The 16244-nt window shown below is 45.5% G+C and overlaps 1 protein-coding gene across 1 annotated transcript in view; it reads left to right on the top strand.

Moving 5' to 3' along the window:
- The window catches only part of FAT2 (FAT atypical cadherin 2), an 80646-nt gene that overhangs the window by 51271 nt on the left and 13131 nt on the right, over window positions 1–16244 (top strand). The window contains exons 13-19 of the mRNA XM_038534974.1: window positions 466–699; window positions 2879–3262; window positions 5295–5509; window positions 6487–6624; window positions 7238–7381; window positions 9810–10007; window positions 13241–14051. Of these exons, the coding sequence (XP_038390902.1) occupies window positions 466–699; window positions 2879–3262; window positions 5295–5509; window positions 6487–6624; window positions 7238–7381; window positions 9810–10007; window positions 13241–14051 (2124 nt within the window). The remainder of the gene's footprint in view (window positions 1–465; window positions 700–2878; window positions 3263–5294; window positions 5510–6486; window positions 6625–7237; window positions 7382–9809; window positions 10008–13240; window positions 14052–16244) is intronic.

Here is a 16244-nt window from a genome sequence, read left to right on the forward strand (position 1 = left end):
CCCTTTTTGAAAGACATACAGGGTATTTTCAGTATGCTGCTATTATGAACAATACTGCAGAAAATATCTTTATTTATGCATTTTTACACTTGGTCTGATTATTCCATAGGCTATATTCCCAGATGTGTAATGTTGGACCAGAAGATAAACACATTTTATGTGTTGTTAGAAATTGCGTCCTTGCCCTTTAAAAACATTGTGCCTCTTTGTAGCTTGTGGTGAGGATCTTAAACTGGTGACATGGCTGTGGAGTGCATTTGGGAGGATTAGGGAGGAGGTAGGTGTGGGATTCACCTTCTTTCCTAACTGTATATAGGCAGGACTGACCTGTTTTCTCTGACCCCTTTCTGTCACAGAGTGACAAAACCCTGTGTGCCTGTGGTTGTCTCGCATGGATATCTAGAAGGCAAGTTCTGGAGTAATGTCCCCTAGGGAAATCTCACCTGCTGTCATTTCTCTGGCCAGGGGAGCTGACCACCCTAACAGCTCTAGACCGAGAGAAGAAGGATACATACAGCCTTGTTGCCAAAGCGACGGATGGAGGTGGCCAATCGTGCCAGGCAGATGTGACCCTCCATGTGGAGGATGTGAATGACAACGCCCCCCATTTCTTCCCCAGCCACTGTGCTGTGGCTGTCTTCGACAACACCACGGTTAAGACCCCCGTGGCTGTGGTATTGGCCCGGGATCCTGACCAAGGTGAGGAGGAGAAGGATGGGCGACTTGCTCACAGGGTCACTGGGGCTGAGGGTTTGGCTCTTCGTGTGTTGCTCTGAGATGCAGCAAGGACTCTGCCTCCTTGCTGAGTCTACAAACACTTACAAGAGGAAAGTGTTTGCCCACAAACCGCATACCTAAGTGCTAGATGACAAAAGATTTGGGTAATGTTTTGAGGCCGGTACAGGGCCTTTCAGCCTCCTTGTTTCTCACAGGCTCTCAGACCTGGAGCCCTTTCAATTCTGCCATTTACGCTCAAGGACATTTTAAATACAACCATCTAATCTGAAGTACGCTAATTGGAACTATTCAAGTCCAATAAATTTGCCAAAAGAAAGGAGTTTTTGGCACGAATTCTACCAAGCTATTACATTTTGTGCTCAATTTTCTATACAATAAGGCGGAATCATTTTCAGTATTTTACATTTTTATTTTAATGACATTATTTGCACTGGAGTTAATTCTCTTTAGAATTTACAGGGCAAATTAGATTTGTGCATGATATTTGTTCCATATTGTACCAATTATAACTTCTGCCATCATGAAGCATTGTGTGCTTTATATATATATACAGTACATATGTCCAATTTTCTTGAGTTTTAGCTTGGCATTGAAGGAGATGGGAGATTTTGGAGAAATGTAAGGGTTTAAGAGAGGGCAAATAGAGCAAAGGCATCTAATGGCTACAAGGTCCTGCTGTGCTCACTAGCTAGTACTTGCACACTTCCAGGGACAGGAAGCTCCCTACTTCCTAGGCAACCAATCACCTACTTTCTCATGGTACCTCCCTACTTCCTAGCAGCTACCCTACTGACCTTCTGTGGTACCTTAGATAATTATCAAGTGCTACCTATTTTGAGCTGGCACCCATCAGTCCTGGCCTTGTCCTCTGTAGTCACAACAGGTCTCCTAGACTTCCACCCACTTCCACCCACGACACCCTTCCAAGACTGGGAGGTGATGATTATCTGCTCCAGCCCTAAGCTTTCCTTTCTGGGTGGAGGAGACCTAGTTTCTTCAATTACATGCTTCTGATCACGCCTTCTTTCTAGGACACATCCTGTAGCTTTGTACCCAGTTTACCATTAGCCCTTTAAAACTGTTATTATTCTAATCTAAATACTCCATCAGATATTCCAAATGTGACCTGACCAGAAGCTTCCTCTCTTTAGAAAGAATATGGTCTTTCCAGAAAAATGTATATATGGGGAAATTGCATGGTATGTGTCCTTAACTTATGTAAGTTCAACTATTCTAATAGGCAGTTTCTGCCACTATTCCACCAAAAGGGTGTGTGTGAGATGTGAGAACCTCAGGCTCAGGGTGTGTACTCCTCCCACTGGGTAAGGATCTTAGGGCTGAGCATTCAGTATTGGTGTTCTTCATACACAATGGCCCCTACTGCTTTATTTAGTACACAACCATACACAATGGCCCCTACGGCTTTATCTAGTACACAACCAAAATCATAGAATTTGAGCCAAACCTGAGGAAACACCACGTTTTGATTTGCTAAGGACTTTCCATGGGTATGTGTGTTTCCTTAACTTTTTATTTTGACATAATTGTAGATTCATAGGAAGTTGCAAAAATCATACTGAGAGGCCCCTGCACCCTTCACCCAACTTTTCCCATTGGTGGCATTTTAGCTATAGCAGGAAATTGGTACTGGGACATTACTGGTAACTGGACTATTAACCTTATTCAAACTTCACCAGTTTTTTTTTTTCACCAGTTGTAATATGCACATTTGAATGTGTGCGTGTGAGCATGTCTTTATGTGTCTAGTTCCATTCAATATTATCCCATATAGAATTTCATGTAACCACCACCACAATCAAAATATAGAATTGTTCTATCACAACCAAGGGACTCACTATAGATTTTTCACTTTGTAAGCTGGCATTGGACTCTAATTCCCACATAAGCAATTTCAGATAATTGTATAGATCTGCAGATACTCCACCCCCAGGAACCTTTCTATGAGGCCTTGAACCCCCAGTGAAGAATCTCCCACTGAAAGATTCTCACTTTTAACCTGAGTATGTTAGCTTCTATGGGGACCCTCCACCCTAGTCTCTCCTGTGGTTAGAAAATTCACTGCCGGTGGGGCCAGAGAAGGGTCTTTCAGTATGAATCATGCTCTTGGTCTCTCCAACAGGTGCCAATGCCCAGGTGGTTTACTCGCTGACGGACTCTGCTGAAGGTCATTTTTCCATTGAGGCCACCACAGGTGTGATTCGGCTAGAGAAGCCACTACAGATCAGGCCACAGGAAGCACTGGAGCTCACTGTCCGTGCCTCTGACCTGGGAACTCCGATACCACTGTCCACTCTGGGCACAGTCACCATCTCAGTGGTAGGCCTCGATGACTATCTGCCCGTGTTCCTGAACACTGAGCACAGTGTACAGGTGCCCGAGGACGCCCAGCTTGGCACAGAGGTGCTGCGGCTAGCCACCCTCACTCGTCCCGGGGCCGAGAAGACTGGCTACCGTGTGGTCAGTGGGAACGAGCAGGGGAGATTCCGTTTGGATGCCCGCACAGGTGAGCCAGCACCTGAGGCTACCCCCCCTCAACATGCACCTGCACACCCAGGGTCTTGGGGACCACTGACTTCTTCACATATAGGGCAAAACTCTTTTGGTTCTTTCTTTACTCTTCATCTTTCCAGGTCCCAAGCCCCTCTTCTGCCCCGGGGCCAGCTTATGTGGGGACACCCTTTATTCCTTCACGCCCCCACCCAGGATGCTTGGCAACCCGCTCTCCTCCCACAGTTTGTAGCTTCATGGTCCCAGCTCAGGCCCAGCCTCTGGAGGATGAGACCACTCTCTGCCCTCGGCTGACAAGGCACTTGCTGGAATCTGGGGCATAAGCTTCCCAGGGTATGGCTACCTGCTTCCCTCCCACAACCCTCCCCAAATATCCTGGTACCCCTGCCTCTCCCCTCAGTCTCATGAAGAGAAGTAGGAAACGGTCTCTTCTTTCCTTCAGAAGAGCCTGAGTCAGACTCACAGAATCTCATGAAAGGGCCTCAGAGCCTGCTCAGGTCAGATTCCTCCCCATAGCACCCTTGCAATAGTATTTTCTACCTTCTAATGCAGCTGTCTTATCACTGAGCAGTATTTTTTAATGGTTGTACTGTGGAGACTTTAAACATATAAAAATGTAGAGAGAACAGTGTAATGAACCCCACGTTCCCATCACCCAGCTTCAGTAATTGTCAGTGTCCTGGTCTGATTTGACATTTGCCCTTCACCACCACCCCCATGCACACATACTGCATTTGGTCGACAGGCAGTGTTTTAAGTCTCTTTTAATCTCTAACATTTTCCTCTCCCTCTTTATTTCATCTACCATCTAACTAAGGAAACTTGAGTCATATGTTGGGCAGAATTTTTTCTATTTTGGATTGATTACTGACTGTATTTTTTTGATGTCATATATCTCTCTAGCCCCTATATTTCTCATAAATGACATTTAGATTAAAGACCATGATCAGGTTCAAGCTTAATCTCATAGCAACAGTGCTTCATAGATGATGTTGGGCTGTACTTTGCACTTTGTCAGGAGGTATATATAACTGATCGGATTTTTTTCTGAGGTTAAGATGGACAATGGGCTTGTGTGTTGTCAGCCTGACCCAACCTAGAGCCAAATCCCCATAGAGTTCTTCATCAGCTGTTCTTCTAATGGTTTTAGCAACCTTAGATGATTATTTCTTAGATACATTATTTCATTAGGCACAGCATAATGACGATCTCCTAATTTTATCATTCCTTATTAATTTACTAATTGGAATTCTTTTATAAAGAAGAGCTTTCCACCATATAACTATGCAGGAACAACACAATAAGTCCTTATTCTTTTCCAATTTTCAGAAAAATAAATCTGTGCCTTAGCAGTTCATTGAACAATTTTGGGTAGTATAAAACTCCTTATAATCTAAGTTCTGTCACTTACTAGCTGGGTGAACTTAAGCAGGTCATTTACTGATGAGAGCATCAGTTGACTCACTTAGAAAATAGGAACCACAGTTATTCCTACTCTACAGAATTATTATAGATTTATATGAGAAAGATTTGATATTACAGATTTAAATGAGATTTCAATGAAATATTATAGAAGTAAATGAAGGAAACACTGCTGTTGAGAATGACAATAAGGAAAATGAGAGATGGAGGAGGAGGGGAGAGGAAGGTAATGGAGAAATAGAAAACAGAGAAGGTGATGTAAGAAATGAAGGATGAGATGATAGGAGATGATGGAGGAGAGGAAGGAAGAGATGATGGAATGAAGGAGGAGGTGATGGAGCAGATGATAGAAGAGAGGAAGGAGGTGATGATGGAAGAGATGAAGAAGGAGATGAAGGAGGAGATGGAGGACATGTTGGAGATGATGGAGATAGCGGAGGATAAAATGGAAGAGATCATGGACAAGACAGAGGAGATGATGGAGAAGATCTGTCTTTCTCAACCCTATTGAGCTGCCTCTTCTGGGGTTTGGCTCAAGACTCTTCAGCTCTATACCTTTGCAATCCCAAATGCTTCATTGCTTCCATCATCTCTTGTTTCTTCAGGGATCCTGTATGTCAACAAGAGCCTGGACTTTGAGACAAGCCCCAAGTTCTTCCTATCGATAGAATGCAGCAGGAAAGGCTCTTCTTCTCTCAGTGACATGACCACAATTGTGGTCAACATCACTGATATCAATGAACACCGACCCAGATTCCCCCAGGATCTGTACAGCACAAGGGTCTTAGAGAACGCCATCGTGGGTGACGTCGTGCTCACAGTAAGGATCTGCAACTTTGCCTTTTAGGGGGCATGGACTTGGGTGGGCTTTTATCTCCCCCTCTCCCAGATGTCTATGACCATGGGTTAGTTTATCAATTTATACACTAGGGACTTAACTCTGACTTGCAGCTACTTGGCCAAACTGTTACTCACGACAGAGGGTCTCAGAGCCATGTTTGATAAGGTCTAGATTGGGTATTGTTAGAATGGGGCACAGGAGAGATCCGAGAGGACTGCCAGAGGCTCCAAGGCCTGGGAAAGGCCTGGTCACTGTGTATGACAAGGAGTATTGGTGTGTGTGTAGGGAGAGAGGCACCAAATAGCACCTCTTTGCATCTAAACATGTAATTGCTCCCTACTACATAGAATGAAACCAAAGTCAAGGTCCTCTATGACCCCTCTTTATTCTGCCTTCTGGTCTTATCTCCTCCCACTCTCTGATATGCATCCTATGCTCCAACCACACAGGAAGATGTGTCTTTCCCTAAACAGCCTCTGCATTTTCACACATTCTGGGCTCGTGCCTGGAATGCTGGCTCTACTCCCAGGAGCCCTCCTTATCCTTCTGGAACCCAGGAATGCTTTGCTAATCTCCCCAGGTAGAATTTATCACTGTGTTCTCTGTCCTCTCATAAAGATGATCATACTTTCCCCCAAATTAGAATTACCCATAAAGTTAAACATTAAACTTCCTGTGGGCATATTCATTTTGGCACACCCCTCACTTCCTAGCTCAGGACCCAGCAGCCGGTCAGTATGAGTGAATGAGTAAATGAATGAAACATGGCATGCTGAAATCTATAGTAGGCTATAAAATGAAGAGATTCCTTTATAGGGATGACTGTGGTCCAGGGACTGCCAGCCAATGGCTGTCATTGGAGTGAGGACATATCTGTTCCCTTACTCTCCCAGGGGCAAAAGTTCCTTTCTGGTTCCTCTTGCCCTCCATTCACAACTACTCTCTCATTGCTGCAGGTGTCAGCGACTGACGAAGATGGACCTGCAAATAGTGCCATCACCTATAGCCTGGTAGGAGGGAATCAGCTTGGGCATTTCACCGTCCACCCCAAGAAGGGGGAGCTACAGGTGGCCAAGGCCCTGGATTGGGAACAGGTGAGTCATGTGGGAGGGGCCCAATCTGAGTTTATCAGAGCTATAGATATGGCCTTAATGCAGGTCCAGGGGATAAACTGAGGTCCACACCCCATGCTGACTTCTCCAGGCTTGTCCTCAGTGTTCCACCCTTGTTTTTTCTGTGTGGTCTCTATGGCTTGTGAGGCCAGAGGCAGGAGAGGGACTAAATTGACCCTTAACCTTCACTACAGGAGCTCAGGCTAGGTTCTTACTATTGACCAGGAATCATATCCTTATCTAACCATCTTCAAAGGCAAGATCATTATAACAAGTTATCATTAATTATCTGCTCTGTGCCAGGAACTTTGATAAATTCTTTATATATATTATGCCATTTGGTCCTTAAAATAATCCTAGGGGGTGGGTCCTGATAGCCTCACAGATGTTTAGTCACCTTCCCAAGTTCTCATAGCTAATAAATGGTAGAACTGGGAATCAAATCTATTTCTTTCTGACTCCAAAACCTGGACCCTAAAATAGTATAAGTGGGTAATAGGGGAGTGTCTCCAACCTTATTTTTTTGAAAACATTAGCAATGAGTCACAGAACTGAGGGGTCTTGTTGCTAACTCTCCACTGGCATCTTGCTACAGACTTCTAGCTATTCCCTGAGGCTCCGAGCCACAGACAGTGGGCGGCCCCCACTGCATGAAGACACAGTCATCGCTATCCAAGTGGTTGATGTCAATGATAACCCACCAAGATTCTTCCAACTCAACTACAGCACCTCTGTCCAGGTACGCTTGAGCTTCCAAAGACATCCTGAAGCCTTTCTCCTTTTGTTTCCCTCCTGGTAGAGGGTGCTCACCATTGGTATCAGTCCACCCAAACAGTGGCCATGACCTTGCCACTGATATCCCTAACAGCAACACAGCCTGCTAAAGGGGACTATGAACTATGGAATTAAAAATAATCAGGGGCACCTGGGTGGCTCAGCGGCTGAGTGTCTGCCTTTGGCTCAGGTCATGATCCTAGGGTCCTGGGATTGAGTCCTGTATCAGGCTCCCTGCAGGGAGCCTGCTTCTCCCTCTGCCTATGACTCTGCCTCTCTCTGTGTGTCTCTCATGAATAAATAAATAAGATCTTAAAAATGGCACTGAGGTGGGCACTTGACGGGATGAGCACTGAGTGTTATTCTATATGTTGGCAAATTGAACACCAATAAAAAATAATTTAAAAAAAAAAAGAGACAACAGCTGGAATGCTAAAAAAAAAAAAAAGATCTTAAAAAAAGAAAAAACAGTATATATGGTGTGATACTATCCATGGTTTCAGGCATCCACTGGGGGTCTTAGAACATATCCCTATGGATAAAGGGCCTACTCTGCCCTATTTACAGATTTTTTAAAATGGAAGTGCAAAAATGTACCATAGCTAGAATGTGGCAGACTTGGGATTTAAACCTAGATAGTTTTCCAGATCCCCAAGCTATTTCCACCGTACCAATGGTTTACAAATGGGATTTGAAGAGGCCTAGGGATTCAATGGGAACTGTGACAATAAGAGGTGAGGGAGGTGAGGAAGAGGACAGGAAGGTGGAATCTGGGTCCTGCTATGTATCAGCTAGAGTCACTCCACTTTTACTTGTTTGTATGACCATTAGTTAGGATGCTTTGATTGCCAATAACAGATTACCTGATTAAATGTCATTAAATAATAAGGTGTTATTATTTCCTATAAAAAGGTATGATGGTGGGAAGTTCTATTACAGAATTGGTTATTTTAGCAGAAAAACAGCACCACAGCTTTGGGCTAGCTTCTTTGAAATTCCCTCATCTTTCTCATGGTTACAAAACGGCTGCTGCAGCTCCAGCATCATATCATTATCTAACCATCTTCAAAGGCAAACAAACAAAGACTCCACCCCACCCCACCCCATCCCAGGATCTGTTTTCATCAAAGAAGAAAACTCAGAACCCTCACCTGGTTGACTTCTCCAGTGATCAGAATCAGATTGCATGATCACCATTAAACCAAAAACTGGCACAGGAAATCAGATTTTATAACTGATTTAGACCAAGCATACATAGTCTCTCTCTCTCTCTCTCTCTCTCTCTCTCTTAGAGAGAGGGAGCACGAGTGGGGACGGGCAGAGGAAGAGAGAGAATCCTAAGCAGGCTACATACCCAGTACACAGAGTCTGATATGGGACTCAATCTCATGACCCTGAGATCATGACCTGAGCTGAAATCAAGAGTCAGACATTTGGGGATCCCTGAGTGGCTCAGCGGTTTAGCTCCTGCCTTCGGCCCAGGGAGTGATCCTGGAGTCCCGGGATTGAGTCCCACATTGGACTCCCTATATGGAGCCTGCTTCTCCCTCTGCCTGTGTCTCTGCCTCTCTCTCTATGTGTCTCTCATGAATAAATAAATAAAATCTTAAAAAAAAAGAGTCAGACACTTAACTGACCTGAGCTACCCAGGTGCCCCAGTTCATCTCTTCTTAATAAGGGCATATCTTTTCTGAGGATATTGGCACCCACACTTGAACAAAAGTCAGCTTTTGTAAGAAAGGGAGGAAGGAATGTCTGTTGGATAGGCAACCATTAGTTTCTCTTCATAAGATTCTGTTTGTAGATAGGATTTTGTTGCAAAAAGACTGTTAACAACCACTGTGTTATAGATACTGAATTCCCATGTTATAGAACAGAGACTGGAACAATACCCAGGGAATCCATTTTTCTTAGTTGAATTCCTACTCATTTTTAAATTTTCTCATTGAGCTGGATATTCCATTGGTCTTCTACACAGGAAACCATTTATAGGTGTTCATTTGACCCTATGAATCACAAATTTCCGCTTGGATCCCAGGCATTAACTAATTTATATACACGGATCATCAGCTATGTGACCTTGGGCAAGTCACCTTTTATAGGATAAAGGGACTCTAAATACACTTCCTGCCTTTTTGTTCTCTGTTTCTAAGACTGAGACTGCCCTCAGAAAGCTCCTGGTCTAGATTAGCAAAGCCAATAACCAATTTACAGGCTGGCAGAATGAATGAATGAATGAATGAATGAATGAATGATAGCTCAAAGTCCAGACATGGCCTGAGAGAGCAGTCGGAGTGCTGAGGATTCATCCCAGATGAGAGGATCCAGAAAGATACTAAAGAAAGGACTGGAACTCATTTTGCTCTTTGATTTCCTGGCACTCTCTGCCTCAGGAGAACTCACCCATTGGCAGCAAAGTCCTGCAGCTGATCCTGAGTGACCCGGACTCACCAGAGAATGGTCCCCCCTACTCATTCCTAATCACCGAAGGGAATGATGGCTCTGCCTTCCGAGTGACCCCTGATGGATGGTTAGTAACCACTATGGGCCTGAGCAGGAGAGTCCAAGAATGGTATCAGCTTCAGATCAAGGTGAGAGCTGTGTTGGGCCACTGGTGGTGACCATGGGGACATTAATGTGCTGCCAAAAGCACTACTAGTGCTTCTATAATTAGAGGAAAATGTATGGAGCTCTTACTAGGTGCTGGGCCCTGGGCTGTACTTCACATGCCTTATTGCATTAACCCCCCCACAACAGGTTTTAGGGTGGGTACAGTTACCACCCCCACTTTATAGATGTAGTAATTGAGGCACAAAGAGGTTGAGGGACTGTCTTAAAATACTACTACCAATAAGTGGCAGAGGTGGGTTGTTTTCAGACCAAATACTCTGAGCCTAGAGCTTTAGCTCTGAATTCCCACACTGCTCCCAAGCAGAGCAATACCCTCACTCACCTTGGCTCTAACTCCTTGAGTTTGGCTAGGACAGCTCTCTGAACCTCACAGAAACTGTTGTGGGGTCCAAATTTGAGAAGATACATACATATTTAGGGGGTTATGGTGGTATTGCAAAGGATAGTGTGAGAATAGCCAAAAGAAAGTGGTCAAGGTGGTAGTGAAACGTTTCTTCTTCATTTCATTCCCTCAAGATCCCTTTCCTAAATCTCAAGTCCTAGTGGACCCTGTTATTCTGCAAACTTCTCTGGGCTCAGGATGCTATACATCCATTCATCCATCTAGCTAGTCAGTGATTTGCTAAGTCTTTCAACAAATATTGAGCACCCATCCTGTGCCAGGGCCTATGCTTGCTGCTGGTAATATATAGCAGGGGGGAAAGAAAGGGTGATCCCTATCCCCATGGGCTTTTGATTTGAGTCATGGAGATAAACAATTAACAGATGAAGAAATAAAGAGATGAAAGGCTCATAAGGCACAGGGGAGACATATTCAGAGGGTAGCTGCCCTCATAAGGAAGGACATTTGAGCTGGGACCTGGGGAGCCAGCCACATGAGAATGGGCAGGAGAGTGCCACAGGCAGGAACAAGATAAGCCAACACCTCGAGTGGGGAAAGAGCTTAAAGTGGCCTGAGATGGGGCCAACGTGGTCAGCATTATGATCCTAATGGGAATAAAGCTGAAGAGATGGGTGGAATGGATCATGGAGGCCTCATAGCTCAGGTGACCATTCTACTTGAGGTCCAAACTGTGATGCTCCTGAGAGGGAGAGAAGCACTAAAAATAGTTAATTGGTGATCACTGAGACACAACAGGATCAATTTGTGAAAATTAAGACTGATCTGGGCAAACCAACAAATACAGCCATCCTAATTATAAGTCTTGGTAATACATTTAGTATTCATTCCAATCCCAGCTGGAGCTAGCAGTGCAGAAACCTTGGGCTGATAACGAAGATGCGAGAAGTGGACAGACTAGGGACAAGCTCTTCTAGAAATAAACCGGTTTTGGTGATAGATTGGATATGGGGAGAGAGAGAAGAATCAGGGGTGACTCACAGGTTCCAGACTCTAGTGAAGACTGGGAGATGTGCCCATTGCTGAGGCTGGAAGGACGGTGAGGTGGGTGAAGGACAGGTTTACGGGGTAAAATGAGCACTCTGTTTTGCACATGTCACCTTTTAGTTGCCTTAGGTGAGATGTTTAAGTGGAGGTGTCCAGTGGGTAGCAGGGAATGGGAGTCTGTAGCTCAGAGGACAGCTCAGAGGACAGGTGTAGGCTAACGTAGAGGGTTCTTTCTCAAAGCCAAAGTCATGGACATGATTGCCTAGGAAGTGATGAACTCTGTATCCTGACCCAGACAATCTCTCAGTAACTACCGGCATCGCCATCTCTTGCCCTTGCACTAGAGGCCAGCAAAGGAACAGGCTATGGACACAAGTAGGAGTTGAGATTCTGCTCTGACCTTTGGTTAGTTACTTGACCTCTTCGAGCCTCAGTGATGGCTTTTTTAAGATGGGAGACTTCGTCGTATCTATCTCATGAGAAATGTTAAGGTTAGGGTTGCTGCGATATCTGATATCATGCATCAGAAGTGGTACAAGTGACTGGCAAATAGTCTGTGCTCAGTTGATGGCAGCTGTATATTAAACTTAGCAGAAGTACTAATTACTGTTGCTGCTATTAGTAATATGTCATCTGTGCTATGCACAAATCCCAGCACTAGGTGTAGTTTCATGACTTGCTCACCTACCCAAACCCCTGGAATGCATATGAACAACTCTACTGTCGGGAAAGTTGTGCAGACCCCTGGTGACAGCTGTGAAAGTGATAACGTCACTAAAGGAAACTTTGTCCTTGCTAATCTGGACAGAAAGTTGCAGGGATGCTTGGCGAAATATCAAAGGAAAAGGCATTTTTTATTTACATTCTTTTTGCTTCACTGAGGTCATAGCACAGCCTTGTTAAAACCTTCAATGTCTTTTCATGGCTCTGACATAAAACCCGACCTTGTGCTCCTCAGCCTATCAGTGACCAGGCGGCCTCCTTCGCACCCTCCTCTGGCCCTTGGCCCAGCCCACTGGCTCCAGCAGCTATGGCCCTTTCTTGCTTGATAGAGCTCACCACATTCTTTCCACTCCAAGGCTTGACACTTGCTGTTCCCTTTAGCACCTCCTCTCCTTACCTCTTCTCATCCCTTAGGACTCAATTCAAATGTCAACTCCTCGAGACAACTCCCCTCCCACCTGATCTGAGTTAGGTCCCTTTCACTCTTCAGACTTCTGTCCCATGCTCCATTTATCTCCTTCACAGAACTTTATCTATGTCTGACATTCTCTTGTTTAGTTAATAACATATTTATGGTCTCTTTTCTCCTGATCACAGCAGAGGGCTTGGCCTATTGAAAGTACTCAGTATTTGTTGACTGGTCTGAGGAAGAAATGCCCACCCTGACCCCAATCACATAGTAAGGGGAGATTCCAAAGAGAACCTTCTTAGGCTGGCAGGAGTCATGAAGGATGTGTACAGGAATTTTGAAGAGACATTTGATGACTCACCTAAGGAAAGAGATAGAATGAGGGACACTGGAGAAGAAGAAGGCATAAGTGTGAGTGGCTGGAGAGATTTAGGAAGAGGCTCAGAGAGCTGTCAGATGAGCAAATGGAGTTAAGTCTTACTGTGTGGTATGGGATATAACTCCCTCCACAAAACCTTCTGTGTTTTGCAGTTATTGTTCTCTTTTTTTATTGTGATAATTATGTTGAGTCTGCCCTCAAACACAGAGACATGGCTGCCCAAGGAGGCCCAGCCTTGTCTGAGCGACAGAGAGCTACAGTCCTATAGTAATGGCAGTGCTTGTTTTGCCCACAGGTGTCAGACAGCGGCATCCCTCCCCTCTCGTCTTCAACGTCTGTCAGAGTCCATGTGACAGAGCAGAGCCACTATCCACCCTCCACCCTCCCACTGGAGATCTTCATCACTATTGGGGAGGAGGAGTTCCAGGGTGGCATGGTGGGCAAAATCCATGCCACAGACCGAGACCCACAGGACACACTGACCTACAGCCTGGCAGGAGAGGAGACCCTGACCAGGCACTTCTCAGTGGGTGCACCTGATGGCAAGATTATTGCAGCCCAGGGCCTGCCTCGTGGCCGCTATGCATTCAACGTCACAGTCAGTGATGGGACCTTTGCCGCCACTGCTGGGGTCCACGTCCATGTGTGGCATGTGGGGCAGGAGGCTTTGCAACAGGCCATGTGGATGGGCTTCCACCAGCTTACCCCAGAGGAGCTGGTGAGTGACCACTGGAGGAACCTGCAGAGGTTCCTCAGCAACAAACTGGACATTAAAAGAGCTAATATCCACCTGGCCAGCCTTCAGCCTGCAGAGGCCACAGCTGGGGTGGATGTGCTCCTGGTCTTTGAGGGACATTCTGGAACCTTCTACAAGCTCCAGGAATTGGCATCCATCATCTCTCACTCAGCCAAGGAGATGGAGCACTCGGTGGGAATTCAGATGAGGTCAGCCATGCCGGTGGTGCCCTGCCAGGGCCCCAGCTGCCAGAATCAAATGTGCCAAGCGACGGTGCACCTGGACCCCAGGGTGGGGCCCACATACAGCACAGCCAGGCTCAGTATCCTGACCCCGCGGCACCGCCTGGAGAGGAGCTGCTCCTGCAATGGTGAGGAACAGGCTTCCCCAGGACAATCAGTACTGTAGGGCTCAGCCAGACTGACTCTAGAAATAGAGATCCCAGGGAAGCCCTGTGGGGCAGTTAGAGGGGGGTTTTAGCGAGGCAAAAGGCCACAGGCCACCATGGAATAGGTAGTGTCCTCCCAAAATCTAGTCATGGGATGACATCCTATTCTTGACCCTTTTGCAGTGTTTTGAAAATAACAGTAAGGCCACAAGAGACAGGGCACCTGGCTAGCTCAGTTGGTTAAACGTCTGCCTTCAGCTCTGGTCATGATCTCAGGGTCCTGGGATCAAGTCCCGCACTGGGCTCCCTGCTCAGCAGGGAGTCTGCTTCTCCTTCAACCCCTCCCCCCTTGCTTGTGTTCTCATTCTCTCTCTCTCTCTCAAAAAAAAAAAAAAAAAAAAAAAGAGGATACAAGAGGCAGTTACCATGATGGCTGAAAGCACAGGCATCAGACTGCCTGGGTTTTTAAATTTTTTTATTTTTAAAGATTTTATTTATTTACTCATGAATGAGAGACACACAGAGAGAAAGAGGCAGAGACACAGGCAGGGGAGGAAGCAGGCTCCATGCAGGGAGCCCAATGTGAGACTCAATCCCGGGACTCCAGGATCATACCCTGAGCCAAAGGCAGACTCTCAACTGCTGAGCCACCCAGGCGTCCCATAGACTGCCTGGGTTTAAATCCCAGCTCTGCCGCTCGCTAGCCGACTGACCTTAGGAAAATTATTTAGCTTCTCCCTGCCTTTGTGCTATTATAGAGATTAAATGAGTATTAAACATCAAGGGCTTGCTTAGAAAAGTGCCTGATACAGAGAAAGTGGTCACTAAGATGAGTCACTAATAATATTACCATTATTACTACAGCCTGGTGGCTATTAACCTCAAGACTTAAATTAGGCAGCTCAGGTTTTAACTCCAGCTCCATCTCTTACTAGCTGTGTAATCTTGGGTGGGCTAATAAGTTTTCTGAGCTGTTGTTTCTCATCTAGAAAATAATGAAAATATTATCACCTGCCTTCTGGAGTGGGTTTGGAAAGTAAATTACTTAATGGATATAAAAGCACTTAGCCTTTTTCTGGCCCATAAGCACCCTGTCGATGATGGTTGTTATTCATGTGGTAGCAGTTGTTGCTAGAAGGACTCTGCTATGTGCCAGGCACTGTGTAGATGTTACCTAAACTGACTGTCACCAACACCCTACATAGCAGGGTCATTAGTTCAAACTACAGTTGAAACTGAGGGATGGGGACTGTATTGGTTTACTTGAAACCACACAGCCTCCACTGAAGGGCTGGTTATTTAAATACCCATGTGTCCCACTCAAAGCCTGAGCTCTTCACCGCGCTCTACAGAAAGTCAGTTTTCAGATAAGACTCACCCCAGCACCCCTGGCATCAAGAATCCATGCTCTGGACCAGCTCAGGAGTATTGGCAAAAGGAAAATGATGTTGCTTCCAGGTCACCATCACCCCCTGCCTGGTCTGGCCTGCCCTTTATGGGTTCCCCCTGTTTGCATTGGGGAAATTCTTACTCTAAAGATTTGTGGACTTTCTCCAGGTCCCACTGTATTGAAGCTGGGTATGCTACTCTTGGGGTGTGTGTGTGTGTGTGTGTATGGGGTGGAGGTGGGGAGGTGGGGGACTGGGAGGTCAAGTGTGCTTCCCTTCTGTGTCTCTTGCTCCAGAGTTACCTGCAAGGGGAACTGTGATAGCCAAAGGTTCTCTCTTGGTCACCTGGCACCAGACACCAGAGGTTCTAAAATTCATGCTTATGTATAATCATCTGGGGAGTGTGGTTTGTTTTTTGTTTTGTTTTTTTACATTTTCTAAATTTAAATTCAATTTTCCAACATATAGTGTAACAGTCAGTGCTCACCTCATTAAGTGCCCCCCTCAGTGTCCACCACCCAGTCACCCCATCTCTCTACCCACTTCTCCTTCCACAACCCTTTGTTTCCCAGAGCTAGGAGTCTCTCATGGTTTGTCTCCCTCTCTAATTTTCCCACTCAGTTCCCCTCCTTTCCCTTAATATCCCTCTCACTATTTCTTATATTCCATGTATGAGTGAAACCATATGATGATTGTCCTTCTCTGTTTGACTTATTTTACTCAACATAATACCCCCCAGTTCCATCCATGTTGGTATTTTTCTCTTCTGATGGCTGAATGATATTCC

Source organism: Canis lupus, chromosome 4 (assembly GCF_011100685.1).
Source record: "Canis lupus familiaris isolate Mischka breed German Shepherd chromosome 4, alternate assembly UU_Cfam_GSD_1.0, whole genome shotgun sequence".
Lineage (NCBI taxonomy): Eukaryota > Metazoa > Chordata > Mammalia > Carnivora > Canidae > Canis > Canis lupus.